Source organism: Halichoeres trimaculatus, unplaced genomic scaffold, assembly GCF_033239565.1.
Source record: "Halichoeres trimaculatus isolate MK-OKI-2021-1 unplaced genomic scaffold, fHalTri1.1 fHalTri1_scaffold_19, whole genome shotgun sequence".
Classification (NCBI taxonomy): Eukaryota; Metazoa; Chordata; class Actinopteri; order Labriformes; family Labridae; genus Halichoeres; species Halichoeres trimaculatus.
The window spans coordinates 18,254,774-18,272,949 of record NW_027437197.1 but is presented as its reverse complement, the minus strand read 5'-3'; the positions used below and the strand labels follow the sequence as shown (position 1 = coordinate 18,272,949).

At 40.9% G+C, this 18,176-nt stretch overlaps 1 protein-coding gene across 4 annotated transcripts in view; it reads left to right on the top strand.

Moving 5' to 3' along the window:
* Positions 1 to 17,544, top strand: part of osbpl6 (oxysterol binding protein-like 6) — a 38,021-nt gene extending 20,477 nt beyond the window's left edge. For all 4 annotated transcript variants that reach the window (XM_074694201.1, XM_074694199.1, XM_074694200.1 and 1 more), the window contains 14 exons: positions 1,143 to 1,311; positions 4,608 to 4,738; positions 7,137 to 7,244; positions 7,659 to 7,790; positions 8,628 to 8,715; positions 10,315 to 10,568; positions 10,972 to 11,109; positions 11,831 to 11,894; positions 12,047 to 12,125; positions 13,762 to 13,906; positions 14,017 to 14,161; positions 14,260 to 14,386; positions 14,485 to 14,607; positions 14,698 to 17,544. In XM_074694201.1, coding sequence (XP_074550302.1) covers positions 1,143 to 1,311; positions 4,608 to 4,738; positions 7,137 to 7,244; positions 7,659 to 7,790; positions 8,628 to 8,715; positions 10,315 to 10,568; positions 10,972 to 11,109; positions 11,831 to 11,894; positions 12,047 to 12,125; positions 13,762 to 13,906; positions 14,017 to 14,161; positions 14,260 to 14,386; positions 14,485 to 14,607; positions 14,698 to 14,809 — 1,815 coding nt within the window. In that variant the 3' untranslated portion in view covers positions 14,810 to 17,544. The remainder of the gene's footprint in view (positions 1 to 1,142; positions 1,312 to 4,607; positions 4,739 to 7,136; positions 7,245 to 7,658; positions 7,791 to 8,627; positions 8,716 to 10,314; positions 10,569 to 10,971; positions 11,110 to 11,830; positions 11,895 to 12,046; positions 12,126 to 13,761; positions 13,907 to 14,016; positions 14,162 to 14,259; positions 14,387 to 14,484; positions 14,608 to 14,697) is intronic.
* Positions 17,545 to 18,176: the final 632 nt, after the last annotated feature.

Here is an 18,176-nt window from a genome sequence, read left to right as displayed (position 1 = left end):
GCCTTAAAAATTTGAACACAGTGGTAAGGTTTATGTTAGTTTGAAGTAAAAAAAATTAAGTAACATTTATCTGTTTTTCTAAATAATTTCCTGATTTACTCTTGTGGCAACATCGCATAATCACAATAGCGGAACTAACAAAACGGTGATGTGGTTGCACCAGGAACTCTTAAAGCAGACACATGTCTTGGTTCTACCTAGGGTGCCTGGAGAGAGAAAAAAATGAGGAAAAATTGGCAAAAAAATCCAAAAGTGGCTTAGGAAAATTGATAATGGCAGCAAAATTGAGAATTACATTGGAAATTAATTTTCAAAAACCATGTAAAAATTCCAAAAATGGTTTTGAAAGTGGCCAAAAAAGATGAATGGGGGCAAAATAGGCATAAAGTTGTAAAAATGGGGTTAAAAAAAAAGTAAAAAGTGATGTTTAATGTAAAATAAACATTGGGTTAAAATTGCCTCTAACCCAGGTAATTCATGTGGTGTTTTTGTTTGTTAGTTTTGTTTGTTTCAAATGTAGTTTGTTGTCGACTTGTTTTTAAACTTGATTTCCAACGTCATTAAAAAAGTCTTAAAAAGTCTTAAATTTAACTTGCCTTGAGCTGTAGGAACCCAGAGGATTGTAGTTAGTTTGAATGCTTAATGCTCTCTTAACAGCCATTGTAAAAAGCAGATGAGTTCATTCCTGCAGGTGTAGTTGAAGCTTTGTTAGAAAAGTGTGTAATATTTACTCAGCTACAGATTCCAATCTGTGTTTTTTTTTAATCTGTCGTTGTCTAAGTTTTTACTTTCCCATGTGCTGTGACATGGATTCAGCTCCTCTTCTAGTTTCTCCTTATCCTGTTTATTTGTGCATCATGTGCAAACACCATGTGCTTTCAAGCTTTTTTTTTTTTAAACCAGCCTTTTAAAAAGAGATGTTTTGTTCCCACACAGCTCAAATCGTCCTCAGTTGCCTCCTCTAAAGAGTCTAAATGTGAAAGGCAAACTAATTAGGCCTGACAAATCTCTAGAACAAAGAGCACAAAGCGGTAAAAGCAAAGTTAACTGTGTTAAACTGAACTGAAGTTCTGTTCCTTATTGTATCATTGCATCTCTCAGCTCGGTGACACTTGTCCTCCCTGCTCCCCGTCCCTCTCTAGGTCCCTCTGTCTGCCAGCATGTCTCCCGTCCGCCTCCACTCGTCCAACCCAAACCTCTGTGCGGAGCTGGTTGACTTCCAGCCTCCCGTCTCCCGGCTGGCGGACAGCGTAGAGTGCGCCAGTGATTACATCAAGCTTCAGGAGGATTTCTGCACTATTGCACAGAAAGGTACTCAAACTGTATATGTATATGTATATGTATATGTATATGTATATGTATATGTATATGTATATGTATATGTACAGTGTTTCCCATTAATTAATGAGACTGTGGCGGCCCGCCACAGTCTAATTTGGCTCCGCCACAGTCTCATATGGAGACAAAAAATACGATCCGTCACTCTGTCAGACCATCACACAGCTGTAATTTCCTACCGTACGTAAACAAGCGAGAACAAGAGTGCGCGCGCACTGGTCACACTCATAGACGTCGCTCTTTACCTGTTACGTTTGGCGCAAACCAGATTCCAGCGACGTTAGAGCGGGGCGTCTGACTCTGAGGTACGTGCAACATCTTTTTTGGGCATTAGCGGCCATGCTAACTGCGGCCGTGGACACAGTATCTCATTGCGCTGTCTGCCCACCTCTCGGGAAGAGGAACGGCTGCACCGCGCACGTCTCGGTTCCAGAGTTTTATTATCACCGCGCATTCAGAGTCAGAGCAGGCACACAGTACAATTACCTGTACAATACCAACGAGCTGACGCGGCTTATTATTTCATATTCTCCTCTCCTGGGGCCTACATTTATTACAGCGTGTAAAAGTCCTCTTAAGTTTCACTTACGACGAAAAGGCAAAACGTGCATACGACTAACATTCTTTTCAGATCTATCAGACTCTGCGTAGACACAGCTGCACGCTATTCCCCCTGATAAACCACACCGCGCCGAGAAAAGCGTGAATGTGGTGAGCACGCCTCCTTTCCCGCCTTCAGCACGCCCGAACATAACTATATATGGTCAATGCAAATCAGTACGTGCATATTAAGTAGCCATGTGCGCTGTGGGATTTTATAGTGACGTCATCGTAAAACGGTGAACACAACATACGGAGAGAGCATGGAAGAAGCTGAATTTCTCTCAAAGCCAGATACACAGCAATATCAGGAAATATCAGTCAGAAAATTATCTTACATTGATTTAGGCTACATTTTGTGATGAAGTGGGCTGCAGCAAATTTAGGAATCTTTATTTATTTTGACTATTTTCTGCAGTCACTGTAGAAAAAAAAACAGAATGAAAACACACACTCCCAAATCCAAATAAGGGAGCAGGGAGAAGAAGAATCGTAATCTGACCCTTAATCCCAAAAAATATTTTTTTAAGATGTTAAAACAATATAAAGGGTTTCCACTTTGCTTCCCTTCCACCTACTCACATCCTGGTGCTCTCTTTTCTTCATCAGCTTCAAACACACGCCTCTTTAACTCAGGTGAGAGAATAACGGTAGGCTACAGTCTCAGTAGCCTAATAACGGATCACAGATCACGGGAAATAGTGTAAATAACCTGTTGTTGAAATGTTGTTCAGTAAATTGTTCAAATTATTGTGAGAGAGTGAGTTTTTGGTTTTGTTTCTGAATCAAATTTAAAATATTTCTGATATGCCTTTGTAAGTTCTTATTTATCAGCGTACGTTCATGTCCATGGTCCCAAACTGCACTTACTGTAAGGGCGATACATCGCGCTTAAAAACCTACACACACATTAAAAACGCCGATGGTCAGAGACTCCCCCACCACAGTCTCCTAAAATCCTGTGGGAAACACTGATGTATATGTATATGTATATGTATATGTATATGCAGTTGCTGCTACAACACAAAATCTCTGCCATCATTCTCTCAGAGGATGTGGTTATCTCTGAAGAGGTAACACCCATCATATAATAAAAGTTTATTTCCTGTCTTGAAACAACTTCTACTCCTCTTATCAGCTCTCTGAGGCTTCAAGCAACACGTTAGCCTCCCTAAAGCAGAGTACTGAAACACAAACATACTGTAAATTGTTTCTTTTTTTCCGTTATTTGAACCAACCAGTTCAGGTGGTTGTGTGTTCTGAGAGTTAAGGGTTTCCTTTTAGCTTTTGGTTATCCAAAAATTCAAGTGGAACCAATGGGGCTTGCTTTTTTTTTTTTTTTTTTTTGCAGAAGACACTAACCTCTTAAAGGGATAGTTCGGATTTTTTGACATGAACCTGTATGGCATCCTCATCTATAGTTATGTACATCAGTGCTGTCTTACCCCTGTCAGCATCCTGTGACCCGAGATCTGGTGCGGTTTTGGTCAAGACGAAAGTAGTCCGGCAACGTGGCTGGGGTCACGAAAAATAATGCGTTTTTCCTCTCAAAACTAATTGTGTTCAAAAGAGTGATAAATTTGCATCACAAAACTGCAAACCGGAAAAAAGTCAGACTCCATTATCGATTAGCACTACTTTCTGGTGCGTATCACTGCGCCGCGCGGTGCATCCAGCTGCCCGGCGCGCGTTGGCACCGTCAATACAACTTAAAAAAGTTAACGATAAAATGTCTGACTACGACACTGATGAAGATGACATTACATTTAGCACAGAGCCAAGGGGATTTATTTATGAACCCGGATGTACTGATGCTGAAATTCGTCAGATGAAGAACGGGTGGAGAGAGAGACGATCACAGTCATGTCGCTCCTGGAGCCACAGCTGGAGCCGTGAAAGAGAGAGAGGGTGACAGACAAATGATGGTGCACTTGTCAGAAGTATGAAGTCATGCCGAAAGAGGATGCCTTACAGGTTTGTGTCAAAAAATCCAAACTATCCCTTTAAGACCTGGCTTTTGTCTGGTGTGCAATTTTTATTCACCTTGCTTTTGGGATAAGTAAGACCTAATGAGTATAACTAAACCTGGTCTTTATACAGAAAGTTTAAATATTTGTGTTATGAGTTCTCTGTTAGTAGTTTGTTAGCAGTGTTATTCTACTTAAATAGGTTGTTTTTTTGCTCTAAAATGGGTGTAATGTTGTGATTTCACCAAAAGATGATATTGGCAGTGTCCCTAAATGTGGCTAATTTTCAGTCAATGTTTTAAAAAATGAAGTATCATGGGTCTGAGGACGCTGGAACATAAGAGGTTAATATTTTGCACATTAGCTGCAAATAAATAAATAAGTAGATAAATATACCCCAGAAAAACACAAATAAAGGGATCAGATTTTCCAGTTTAATGTTTGAGGCTAACTTAAGACATCCCTGCCTTAACCGATGCTAAGTGTTTGTAAATGTGAAGGTGACATGAAATCTATGGTATTCATTAGAACCATTTTAAAGTTTTCAATATGCTCCAGAAGAAAAATGAGAGACCAAAGAAAACTAAAACAGAAGCAGGGATGAAAAGAATCACAGGATGTTTTTGCTTTCTGTTCCATCATTCAAAGGTTTAACTTTAGATTTTGAAGGTTTGAAATATCTCTGTTTGTGTCTCGGTGCAGTCCACTCTCTACTGAAGTCGGCGTTCAACACCGTGGCCATCGAGAAAGAAAAGATCAAACAAATTCTATCAGACCAGGAGCAGACCGACCAATCCGTACAGATCAACTCTCTCAGGAAGTCTCTGTCACAGGTAATGAGCCGCTTTCACACATTACCCATGATGCAGCTCTCTGTTTGGGTTGCATTTTGCTACATCACATTAGCAGTGTTAACTATGATGATGCATTAAGATGCAATTACCGGGGGTGATTCAGACATTACTCGGGAAATCACCGCCGTCATTTTAGCGATGCGTCTTTTAAGTCAAACCAATTTTGTAGCTGTCATGTTACGAGACGTGCTTATGATGACAGCCTGTCAGCTAAACCACACAGGCTGCAGTTCATGCCAAGCGGTCGTGCTAATCCCGATGAAAAAGTATGATGTGTGGGGATAAGAGCGCAGGCTAGTGAGTAGTGAAAGTTCAATCATATTTTCCCATATTAATTGGTTGAGAGAGAAATGTGCGGTGCAGTTCATTAACTCGGCTCCTCAGGGCTGTCTCTCTACTCCAGTGATTTAATTGGACTGTTCCTCTGCTAACAGTTGACATCATTTCAGTTAAATGTTTCTGCTGCTTTATCTCCGCTTTGTTCCTAATTGGAGGCTTGTGTGACAATGTTGTCGCAGGCTGGAGGTCAGGCTTTAACGGCACGGCTCTGTGGGATGTCTGCTGGCTGGGGTAATTGTTGTCACACAGACAGCTGCATAGGTCAACTATTCAATTTTTTGTTAAGATTACAACTGTTTTTTTTCTGTAGTTTCACCTTTTTTAAGTCAAAGAGGGGGAATTTTTTATTTTTTTGGTCTTAAATCTGTCCCTGTTGTCCCTATAGTAGCTTTACTTGAGTTATAGCTCAAAAAAAGTCCAATTTTTTCTCAGAAAACCTTTATTTAACCCTTTGTTTGTAACACTTCGTTAAAGCTGCTGTCTCTTTAAGGCTCCCTGCTCCTCAAACTAGGGATGTCCTGATACTAGGGGTGCACAGATCACAATTTTCTGGCTGATCAACGATCGCTGATCTTTGAAAAGCCTGACCTGCTGATATTTTCAGCGCGTTACTTTCACACAAAAAACACCGCTAAATAAGGCTCTAGCTCTCATCTTGTCGTAAAACAGGGCTACCTCCGCTGCAGAGCCACAGCTGGCTACGAGGCGCTCGCTGCTTAGTGTATCAGTCCGCAGTCCGCGCCAGATATGAACAAACGCAGGTAGTCTGCCAGGACGAAGAGACACGATGAGAACTAGAGCCTTATTTAGCGGTGTTTTTTTGTGTGAAAGTAACACGCTGAAAATTCTCTAAAACAGCGTGAATGTAGACCGATATCAGATTTTTTCGGTGGGAGTCCGTTTATTTGTGTTTTTGGTCAACTTGTTCCATCCCGGAGTTTCACTTTAATGTTCCAGTCTTATTTCATTGAAAATCATTGAACAATCTCTGTCAAACAATAAAATCTTTATGTTTTAACTTAAACAACCAATAAAGTGTCCTGAGTTTTAGGTCACGGAGCAAAAAGCAACAGTGAAAAGATCAGTTTCATATGTAAGGATGGGTAGATCACTGACCCCCCAAAATTAAGGAAATCGGCACCAATTGATCGACTGACTGATCGACTGGTGCATGTCGTCCTGATACGACCTCCGATCCGATTTCTTCAGGACATGTTTTGCCGACCCGATACTAAACCAATACCTTGCTTTGATAAATCCCATGCTGCATTGGGTGATTCTGGTGTAAATGATGAGTCATATCTGTTGTATTAAGGTGAGCCCTGTTGGTAACTCTTCGAGGAACACTTACTCTACAAATGTTGCAAGAGGCTGTTTAACTATCATTGTTTTCCAAAGAGAAGTAGTCCCATAAAGCCGACGTGTTTGCAACGTGGTCACGTCAAGAGTGAAGATGCTGAAAACCTGTGAAAACTGGATCAGTCCCGATCACATAATGAAACCGATGCTTCCCAATCCTCCAAAAATAGCCATATTGGCCACCAATACGGATCAGTGTATCGTATCGAGGACATCCCTACCACAAACCCCCTTCTTTCTGATTGGCCAGCCCTCAGGAACTACTGTAAACACTCTATGTCTTTAAGGGCTGGGTATTGCTAAGAGCATCACGATTCAATTTTGATTCTTTAGCCTGTGATTTGATTGGATATCGATTCAATTCAATATTGATTTAAATGCTTTGACTATCGATTTTCATGCCCCATGTGAACATATGAGGTCACTTCATGTTTTAGAGCCTTAAAACAACCCAAACGTCAGACTCTAAAGCTGAAGGATCTGGCTTTATTCTGCTGCTGTTGCTGCTTTGGCTGACATTTTTTTATTGTTTGGTCTCTCGTGGCCCTCGTCCATACAACACTTAATTTAATATCAAGTCAGAGGATTTGCTAAATTGATATTGAATTGGATGAGGAAATATTTCGATGCATCGATTCATCAATACTTTTACCCACCCCTCATATCTTTCATTCTTCAGGCCCTGTCCCAGAATTCAGAGCTTCGTACCCGACTGAACCGCATCCACTCTGAATCCGTCCTGAACGAACAAGTCGTCAGTGTTAACATCATTTCCACGCCTGATGAGGTGGGTCACTGCGGTCACTGTGTTACTGGACAAACTCACTTTTGACTCCTGTATTAATAAAACAACGTAGCTTCCAAGGCTGAGCAGTTTTAGTGTTTGCCTCCTGCGTTTGTCAATTGTGTTATTGATCCCTGCCCTTACATATTGATGGTGTTACCACGAGCCCTGACAGGTAAGCTTAACAGATCTTTATTCTCTGCACAAACTGACACCAAGGTTAATGGAAAAAATGACTAATTAGAAACGGATGGAGGCTTGCCCTTTCGGCAAGGATACACCTGCTGCTCGATTAGCTCTGTATCATCTTCTGACGCTGTTTGTGTTTGCTCAGGTCAGTTTTGGTTCTTGAACGTGTCGTCACGGGCAGTCGACGGGCAGTGATCGTCTCGTGTGTTTGCATGTGTTTGCCTGCAGGAAGGGGAACAGATGGGGATCCCTCTGACGCAGCAGGCCTCTAATGAAAGCCGACTCTCCATGTCGGAGTCCGTCTCGGAGTTCTTTGACGCCCAGGAAGTGCTTCTGTCAGCCAGCTCATCGGAGAATGAGGTACAACAGAGGGCATTTGAGAAACAGCTTCTTACAAATGACAGCAGAAGAAGTGAGGAGTGAGACTGGGGATGGAAAAGGCATGGGGTTTAACTTGCCTGATCATCTTTGTGATGGCTCTATGTGGAGCTGGGATTAGTCAGCAGTTAATGAGGGCAGCATCGAAAGCAGAGGTAGTGTAAGATGAGATCAAAAACGCAGAATCATGGCTCGTCTCCAAAAAGCTCCAAGGCTCAGGAGTGTCTCAGCCAAACACCCCCTCTGCCTGGTCCTCCTGATTTGTAGCTTGTAGCCTGGTTAAAAAAGCACTTTGGTGCATCACTTGAAGTCCTTCGCTCTTCTTTTTAAGCTCCGTGAACACCCACTCAAAATGTATGTGGTCTCTTAAGAGCCATTAAGCATTGTAGCTCCCCAGGCACGCATTGAGCTCCGCTGAAGGATTACTCACAGAGGAAATTCATCAACCACCTGTCCTTTGGCTCCAACAGCAGGTCCATTCAGACCTGTGTCACACTGTTAGTCAACACTTCAGCAGCAGCAGCAGCAGGTGACTGGATCCAGGCTTCCAAAGCTGCAATTTGCCTCCTTTTGGCTCAATGGCCTCTTTGTGTTGGCTAAATATAAAGCATGAAAGTGCTGCAGTGTGTCATCCTGTGATTGCTGCAGTGGGACAGATAGCAGACCCATGCTGCAGTTTGTTAGCCACTGGCAAACTGCAGGAATGGCGTGCGTGTGTGTGTGTGTTTATGTGTGTATGTGTGTCAGATCCTGATCAGCATCTGTTTCGTACTCTTCCTGCTCTGACTCATTTCACTCTGTACCTGTCCCCCCTCGCAGGGCTCAGACGATGAGTCATACGTCAGCGATGTGAGCGATAACATTTCCGAGGACAACGCCAGCGTGACCGATAACGTTTCCCGACAAAGTAGGTCCAATTCTGCTCCATCACGAGCCAAGCATCCGTAGTTCCTCTTCTATGAAAGGAAGGGAAAATAACACAGAGAGGGGATCCCACGATGTGGATGCCTCCTCTCAAACATCCACACACACACACCCCCACACACACACACAGACACTGGAGCAGGCTCATTTATCAGCGGGACTGAGGCAGATGACTTTGCAGGGTTGCTTCATGCCCAAGGGCTTCTCCCCGACTCTATGAAAGCTATTTGTACGTGGAAGGATGGGATCTCCCTTTTCAATCTCAACCGTCTGAAGCCAGTGGTGTAAAAAATCTCAAACTTATAAAATAACACCACTTTTCAAAGAATTAAGATTAGAAGAAATGTTTAAATCCAGTCCTTATGAAAGCTTAAGCAGTATTTCTGGAGTTTTAAACCTTTTCAGATAAATGGTTTTTTAATATCTTTGTATTCTTGGTTATATTAATGTTACTGCAAGGCTGTTTCTCCAACATTTCACATCAAAACAAAGAGATACAAGCATGATTTGAAGAACATTTGATAACCTTTGTACTGTCAGCTTTTTTAGACAAGCAACGAGCAAAGCATTCACCTTGGTGGCCTCGAAGCAATGACATCTAAAAAAGAGAAATAAAACAAAGAGCAAGCTCATGGATGCAAAAAAACAAAACAAAAATCCTGCTCAGCTCCTGACTAGTTTACTTGTTAAAGTCAGATAAAGTCTCAGCCCTGTCAAATCTTTTCTTTCAGGCTTTGAGGAAAATTGACGACCTACTGTTACTGTGTCACAAGTCACCACAGCTCACCATCAGGGCTGTGTGTCTAACCAAAACAAAGAAACACAACCACATCCCTCCTCCTTCTTACAGTTTGATTCAAGACTAATTCATCTTTAGAGACTTTCCTGCACCGTACTGATAACTAGAGGGGACAGATTGTCTGCAGCGATTTTCTCGGAGCGCATAAATGATCAGAGCTTAATCAAATCCACTTTTTTAAATCTTTTCTTAAAACATTTCCTCATTGGATAGGGCGACCTGATCTGACTCCAATTGTCTCCACATTGAATTAATTTGGCGTAACTTGATTTTACTGCCCTGAATTTATTCATGTCCATTTTTTTCCTGCTGTTTAACGCTCCATCGAGGAGTTTTAAACCACCAGTGAAACAGGCTGATGCTAAAACTGATGCCTCTTTACGGCCTACAAAAGTAAACGAGACCATCAGAGAGACAGTTAGACCAGTGCAGATAATTTATACGCATATCTCCTCTCCCATCGGGTGTTTATCAGTCAAGCTGATTACGTTCTACCTCGAGAGACTATTTGTCTGCAGAAAAGCACATTTACAGTCAAAAGTGGCAACTTGAATGTCTGGTTTCATCATTTTTCTGTCAAACTAGAAATAAACAGCTGTAGCTTTTGGAGTGATCAGTTTTCAAAGACAGATTTTCTGGCAGTTTAAAAGCTTATTGTTGAACTTGTGAGTACTTAGAACTGTTCCTGTAAGCATGGCTGTAAGGGAAACTCCTCTTTGGAGAGTGTGAATCTCAGATAATCTTGTATTAGGTGTGGATTGCTAACGAGAGCTCTTTCCTCAGTGGCAAACGGAGACTTCGCCGGCAGCGCCTTCCGTAACGGACGTCGCATCTGCCTGCCAGCCCCGTGTCCCGACACCAGCAACATCAACCTCTGGAACATCCTGAGAAACAACATCGGCAAGGACCTGTCCAAAGTGTCCATGCCTGTGGAGCTCAACGAGCCCCTCAACACCCTGCAGCGCATGTGCGAAGAGCTGGAGTACAGCGAGCTGCTGGACAAAGCCGCTGAGACCGAGGATCCGTTTGAGCGAATGGTACTGAAGCTGTCAGACACAAACACGCTGTCATATCACATTTATCAGCTCAGGTGTTTGATTCAGTCTGTTGTTTCCTTTGCTGCAGAAAATCTCTCTGTAGTCACTCTGTAACTTTCAGACACTTTAAACCCCTGCTTGTGTTTTTGTGTCTATCATACTCCTCTGTTAATATATGAGGTGACATTGCCAGTCACATAAATAGTCTCAAATAGAGGCAGTGTCTGTGACGCTCCGATGCAGCCGTCGACCTTGAATCCTCCTATTTTTATCTGCCTGCTCTCCTCTTTTGATAGTGTCCAATGCATACTAATGTTTGGCTTATTCCTCACAAAGCTGTCTGCTAAAATGAACCCGTTAATCCTTTCTCTTTGTGTCTGCCGTGTTGTTTGGACTCTGACAGGTTCTCGTCGCTGCTTTCGCCGTCTCGGGTTACTCGTCCACGTACTACAGAGCAGGAAGTAAGCCATTCAACCCGCTACTTGGAGAGACTTATGAATGTATCCGGGAAGACAAGGGCTTCTGTTTTTTCTCTGAGCAGGTAAGTCTTCGCAAGGATGCGTTCAAAACAGGAGCATCATGTTGGATACAGACGTATTTTCTCGATGTTTGAAGAGTTTAAAGAGTCCGAGTGTAAAACGGTGCTTCTAAATGGATTTGGCTTGTGATTACTCAAAAGCAATCTGTACACGTAATGCCTTCAAGACCATTTGTCCTCCACCTAACTGGATTTTATTTCCTACATTTCAAAAAAGAGCTGGAAACTTTAATATTCTTCTCATTTTTCCTGGAAAAACTGAAGCTTTCTTTTAAAATGGACTACTTCATCACTCACAAACAACCCAGCACACTAAGACTCGTATTTCTGCTCCAAACGAGCACTCAAGCGCTTGATTTACCCAAACAAATCACTGCACACAGACTCTAATTTGCATCAGATTTGCACAGCTCTCCTCACATTTCACTGAAGGCTTGATCGCTATAATATGTAAACTACGGCTGCAGGAAAACAATAACAGATTGATGGCTGTGCTGATTATTTTCATAACTAGTTGATTATTTGTTGGGTGGTTGAAAATGTCAGAACATAGACAATGATTGGGCCTTAAAGCGCAATATTCTGTAAGAAATCTGGATAAAGGAAGAATATAAGCAGTGGCTCAGAGCTGAGCTGTTTGAAATCTGTCACAGTATAAGATGATGCATGTGATGTATAGTTTCAGCAGATGTCAGGTGACTGTTTTTGATCTCTTCTCTCGAAGGTGAGCCACCACCCGCCTGTCTCCGCTTGCCACTGTGAGTCAAAGAACTTCACCTTCTGGCAAGGTGGGTGACAAACCTCATTAGTGAGGGCTGCGTCTCATGAGAGCTCAGCCGAGTCTGTCGGCCTCATTAAGCCTCTTTCATAAAATATAACTGATTAAAAATAACTCTATATTTCTTTGTTACTCCTATGTTTTTTTTTTTTGCTTTTTCAGATGTGAGATGGAAAAACAAGTTTTGGGGAAAATCGATGGAGATTCTACCAATTGGGACTGTTAATCTCATGATTCCCAGGTAACTCTGATGCTATTAGTGGTGATTAAGCTCAAATTGACGGAGAAGAAAGTGGTCCAGAGGGGCGCCTAGTGGCTAGGTCACAAGCCACATGAGGTCAGCCTGAGTTCAAACCCAGCCTGTGGCCTCTTTCCTGCATGTCATCCTCGCTCTGTTTCCTGTCCTCTCTGCATCAGGGCAGAAAACACTTATAAAGAATACAATTACAGTTGAATTGCTATTGAAATAATTATACTTTCTGACTTCTAAAATGTACAATATTTAGTGAAGCAGGCTTGTGGTATTTGTATTTCATAAAAATGTAAATAGTGTCTTTTATCTCGTAAAAAATAAATGAATGAAAGAAATTTATTTTGGTTCTCTTTTACAAATTCTGTAATGAATTTTTGGAATTTTAGAATTCCCAAGAGAAACTGAAAGGGTGTGGGTTGAAGCCAAAACTTATTGAGACCTTCCCCCTTTTATCTCATAAGACAAAGAAAAAAAATCACAAGGTAATTTGATAGTAAAACGATATAAATGGATGTTATTGCCAATAACAATTGGGACTAAGTGTATAATAAAACAAACCTATTAATTAGTATTTCCATTATGTAATATTTTACAATTTCTTGCCAGCTCAGTCATTGCACACTGCAAAAAAACTGAAATCTTATCAAGTGTTTTTCTCATTTTAAGGAAAAATTGTCATGTTAAAGTTGATATGAGCCACATTCAACTGATCAGTCCTAAAAATCTCTTGTTTTAAGTAATTTAAAGACAGATATGAGATCTCAATTAATTGCGACAAGTAAAAAAATCTGCCAATGAAACAAGAAAAATTATCTTGAAAATTTGATTAAAACTACAACAATGTCTTAATACAAGTAACTTCTCTCTTGTTTTATTGGAAGATTTTTTTAACCTGTTATCAGCAATTCATTCCTCATTTTGTCTTAAAATAACCTGAAATTGGACATTTTACTGAACTGGTCAGGTGAATGTAGCTCAAATTAGGCCTAAAAAAAGGCATTTTCTACTTTAATTAAGACAAAAACACTTGATTAGATTTCAGTTTTTTTCAGTGCATCTTTTGACACACTGCAAAAACTGAAATCTAATCAAGTGTTTTTGTCTTATTTTCAGTAGAAAATTCCTTTTTAGACTCAATATGAGCTAAATTCACATGACCAATCCAGAAGGACAAAAATTAGGTCTGAATTGCTTGTAACCAGTAAAAAAAAATCTGCCAATGGAACAAGAGAAAAGTTACTTGTATTAAGACATTGTTCTAGTCTCAAGGAAATTTTCAGTTGTGTTGATGTTCCATTGGCAGATTTTTTTTACTGGTTACAAGCGATTCAAACCTCATTTTTGTACTTTGATAACTTGAAACAAGACATTTTTCTGGATTAATAAGTTGAAAGTGGCTCATATCGAGTATAATAAGACAATTTTTACTTAAAAAAAGACAAAAACACTTGATAAGATTTCAGTTTTTTGCAGTGCATGAGGACTGGATGAATCTAAAAGGATTTTTTAAGTATTGACAGCCCTATTTTCTTCCGGTTAAGATGTCTCGTGACAGAAGATGAAGCTCATTTGTCAAATCCATTATGAGATACTAGGCTGATCGGCTGTTGTTGTGTATTTCTAGGTTTGGAGATCACTATGAATGGAACAAAGTCACCACATGCGTACACAACATCCTCAGTGGACGGCGGTGGATCGAACACTACGGAGAGATTACCATCAGGAACATGAAGAGCAGCACCTGCCTCTGCAAACTCACCTTCATCAAGGTGCAACAACAACAATAACATCACAAAAATCCTGTCATTATTTCCTTAAAATGAGAAAAGATGGGCTGAATTTGAGTGTCAGAGATAACCTCAGGGTGTTTACCTTTCAGGGAAACTACTGGAGCTCAAATGTGAATGAGGTTCAAGGATTTGTGATGGACCAAGAAGGGAAAGTGATCCACAGGCTGTTTGGGAAGTGGCACGAGGGTCTCTACTGCGGAGTACCTCCATCTGCTAAATGTGTCTGGAGACCAGGTAGGGAAAAGTTCCTTTTCCTAAGGAACTTTAAGGGACTCTGAGGAAGATGTTCAGTTTATAAAACACACATTGATGAGTGTTTTTCTCCCCTCCAGGCTCCATGCCCACAGACTACGAGCTGTACTACGGCTTCACCAGATTCGCCATTGAACTGAATGAGCTCTGCCCAGAGTTAAAAGATGTTCTCCCTCGAACAGACGCCAGATTCAGACCTGATCAGAGGTATGGGCCCAGCAGGAACCAGATGTGACTGATTCCTCACATAAAGTAGCACAACAGCAGTTTACTACTGTAAAAATAAATTGTGTTTTTTTACGCAGGCATTTAGAGGAGGGTAACTTAGAGATGGCAGCATCAGAGAAGCAGCGTATCGAGGATCTGCAGAGGACCAGGAGGAAGTGGAAAGAGGAGAACGACATCAAACAGGAACCTCGCTTTTTCAAGTAAGCAGATCATCCGTTGTCAGCAATTACCAACCCAGCAAATATCAGATCCAGTCAGTCACTGTTACTTCTTCTCACCCCCTCCTGCAGGAAAGTGGTCGATGCCAACCACCGGGAGAGGTGGGTCTCCAACAACATGTACTGGGAGCTCCGTAAAAACCCTGGTTTCATCAACATGGAACTGACAGTGAACCTGTGGTAGCACATGGGGAACGCCATGTCCGTCGCACCATCATATCAAAAAAGAAGCAGTTAACCTATGCACAACAAGGTGTTGGGAGACACAGGTTAAAGAAAAGACATCTGTGTGCATGGACGCAGAGCTGCAGGATGGACACACACCCAGCGACACCGTCAAGGCTTTGTAGCACTGCTACAAGATCATCCATTCTTGGAAACATCCGGGAGGATCACCTTCATTGTGTTTGTGGAAGCTGGGTTGTCAGGGCAACGATGGTACCACTCCTCTGTAGATCTCTCCTCAGCTCCTTTGACTTTCGATTATGTCCTTGCCTTAAAAAGACGCCAGAACAAGTCACACGATTTAGCGCTTTTTAGTCGAAGCCATTTGATTTGTAATAGCAGTTTGGGTTAGATTAGTCTCTAAACGTAGACTTTTGATTACCTATGATATCATGCATGTTTAGAGAGCAGCTTTCACCGGCATCAAGCCACATTTACAATACCATTAATTATTGTAGAGAGAAAAAAAGATATTTTTATAAAATATCCTGGAATTTAGTGAAATAGCATTATGTGAATTGGCAGATTATATTTATTTTTGCCTTTTAATACTCTTGGATCTACGTGTTAGCAGTGCTCTCTTTGAAAACCACTCATTCAAAATTAATCCAGGCTGCAGCAAAGGAAGTACGCTGTCCATAGATGGAATTTTTAATGAACGCTCTGAAGCTTTCAGAGCAGTTCATGTGGCAAAGCGAGAGGTGGGATTAAAATGAGAGTCCTACTCTGGTGTTTTGGACATGTGATCGGGACACACCCACTTCATTTTTTTCCTCACGGATGAGTCACGGGGCTCAGTGGAATAATGTGTAAATAGAGGAGACCCTCACCAGCCCTGCCCACTGTCTAATTTTAAACATTGTTACACGAAACCCACTCCTGTGACTCACACGGTACATAAATACACACAACTCCCTCCATATACAGCGGGCACACACACACTCACTAACACACACACACACACAGTCTGTCTGACTGAAGCAGAAAACAGCTTTTGTTTCAGTGAAGTTATGATTTGTCACAAGAATTGGACTCGGTTGACGGTCTAAGAAAAGATTGTTTGTTGGAGTGATTGTAAAACTTACTGGGATGTAACTTTGAAAATAAGACTTTGGTGGGACAACGAGGCGTGAGGAAACGTCATATTTACATTTTGAGGCTAAATATTAAATTGTGTGTATCAAACTACCCAAGTCAAAATCTAGATATGCAATCCTGTCGAGCAGCAGAAATTCACTGATTTTTATTTATTTTCTGTCTGAAATAATTACTTTTACACTGAAAAGCCTGAAGCAGCGTAATCTTATTTATTTGTTCTCATAATTAAAAAATCAGAATACATCATGAAAGGGAACAGTGAAAATTAATTATTCTTATTCATGAAAATTTTCCCAACATCTGTTTTTATTTTTTTATTCATAAATCACTGACTATTAATCAACTTTAGAAATAATGAAATCCTGTTTTTTATATAAATCATGAGTTGTTTCTATTAGCTGTTCAATGAGTCACACAGTCACAGTCATTCTGAAACATAAGAGCCACCTACAGGTTGTAATGTGTAATTGCAGTGTCTGGATCAGCTGTAAAACATGAAAGCCAAACAAGCTTGTGCAGTAAAATTTAACTGCGCTCATATTTTAATGATTCCTCAGAGAAATTACTGCAAAGCACTGGTTACTTCCTGCAGTTTGTGTAATTAGTGCAAAGCAGATAGCTTTAATGTTTTTAAACCAGATTTAAAGAAAAAAAAAAAACAAGGGGCTTTGATCAAATAACCTCGATCAAACTTTCAATTCCTTTCGTTCATTCAGGACTGCAGAGCGAGGAAACAAAGGGAGAAAAAAGTGAATATAAATATCCATCCTGTGTGTACTGTTTGTATGGTACTGTAGATTACAAACCAAAAAAAAGGTAGAACAGCTCGCATTCATCTGCTTTTTTTAAATAGTGCTTTGAATCTATCTCCATCAAAGCTCACTCAAAGCTTCAACTCGTCAGTTTCACTTGCTGTGCCTTAACGCATTTATCAATGCCTCACAGAAACACTACTGAGAAGAAAAAACACGTCTTCAACACGGCGAAAACATTATCCAGTCTCCACCTGCTTAAACTACAGTGAAAGAAAGAGTTTAGCGACAAAAAAGTCTGAGCTCAAGTTTTTACAGAAAATATCTGACATCAGAAGAGGGACTGTAAAACGCTCGCAGGGTGAAAAGATGTTCTGCACCGCTCTGCTTCTCCAAACATCACTGTAAATACAGCACATTTAAAGATGGGTCACTACAACAGAGGCTGATTCCTTCTCTTCCTCCTACATCACTCTAACAAGCCTGAATCACAGCGGCTGTGTGTGGAGGTTGGGGCGATGCTTTGTTTGATCTAAGAGTCAGACTGTAGTGGAAAAAAAAATACAAACCTCCTCATGCTTTCTTCATCTATCATTCTGCCTGCATGTCTAGACAACTTAGCCTGCCAATGAATGTTGCAGATGCCTTACAAAAAAAAGTTTCTTTTCTCAATCTGGGCTCTCATGTTTTTGTTTTTTTGTGTATGGACTGACATGTTTCACTCAGCACTGTGTCAGCTCTGTTACTTTCAAATCAATTTCCTGATGGAGACCTTCTAAAGTGCAATTTTAACAAAGTACATATCTTTCCATGAACACAGTACACTGCTGCTATATAGTGCTTGTTCTAATAAAACTGTAAAACTCAACTGATTACCTGTGTGCTTATTATGTAATAGATAGGCCATAAAGCTAATCAGTGCCACATTGGACTACACACTGAAAGGCTGTCAAGTGAACTTTAGGTCTATAAAACATAATGAAAGTGGGAAAAGTCGATCTTCAGGGTCAGGTCGTAATCATTTAGCTTGTACACAATCATAGTCCGGATCCAAAGACTTCTGTGAAGATCTTTGAAAGCACTTTTTTACCTTATTTTTACAACTTTTGTGCCTGTATTACACAGGAAAGTGAATTAAGTGGGAAACTGAGAGCAGGCTGCTTGCTTCAAGGTCTTAAGTGATTCAACCACAAGGCAGAACGAGGGCTCCTCTTTGGCGGCACTTCAGATGATTAGCTGAAAGTGATAGGGCTGCCTTATCTAATGTAGCTACGTCTAAGGTCAGGGAGTACTTCAGAGTCGAGAGGAAGCAGGAGGAGTTAGTCTGCCAGAATACTACACCACCATGATGCATGATCAGGACAGGATTGGGAATACAGGGTGGGCCAGAAAGATTTACACCATCGTTTTTTCTGCACTATTCAAAAACGCTTGCAGACAAACAAACATTGAACACAGTTTCTATACTTTATTCTC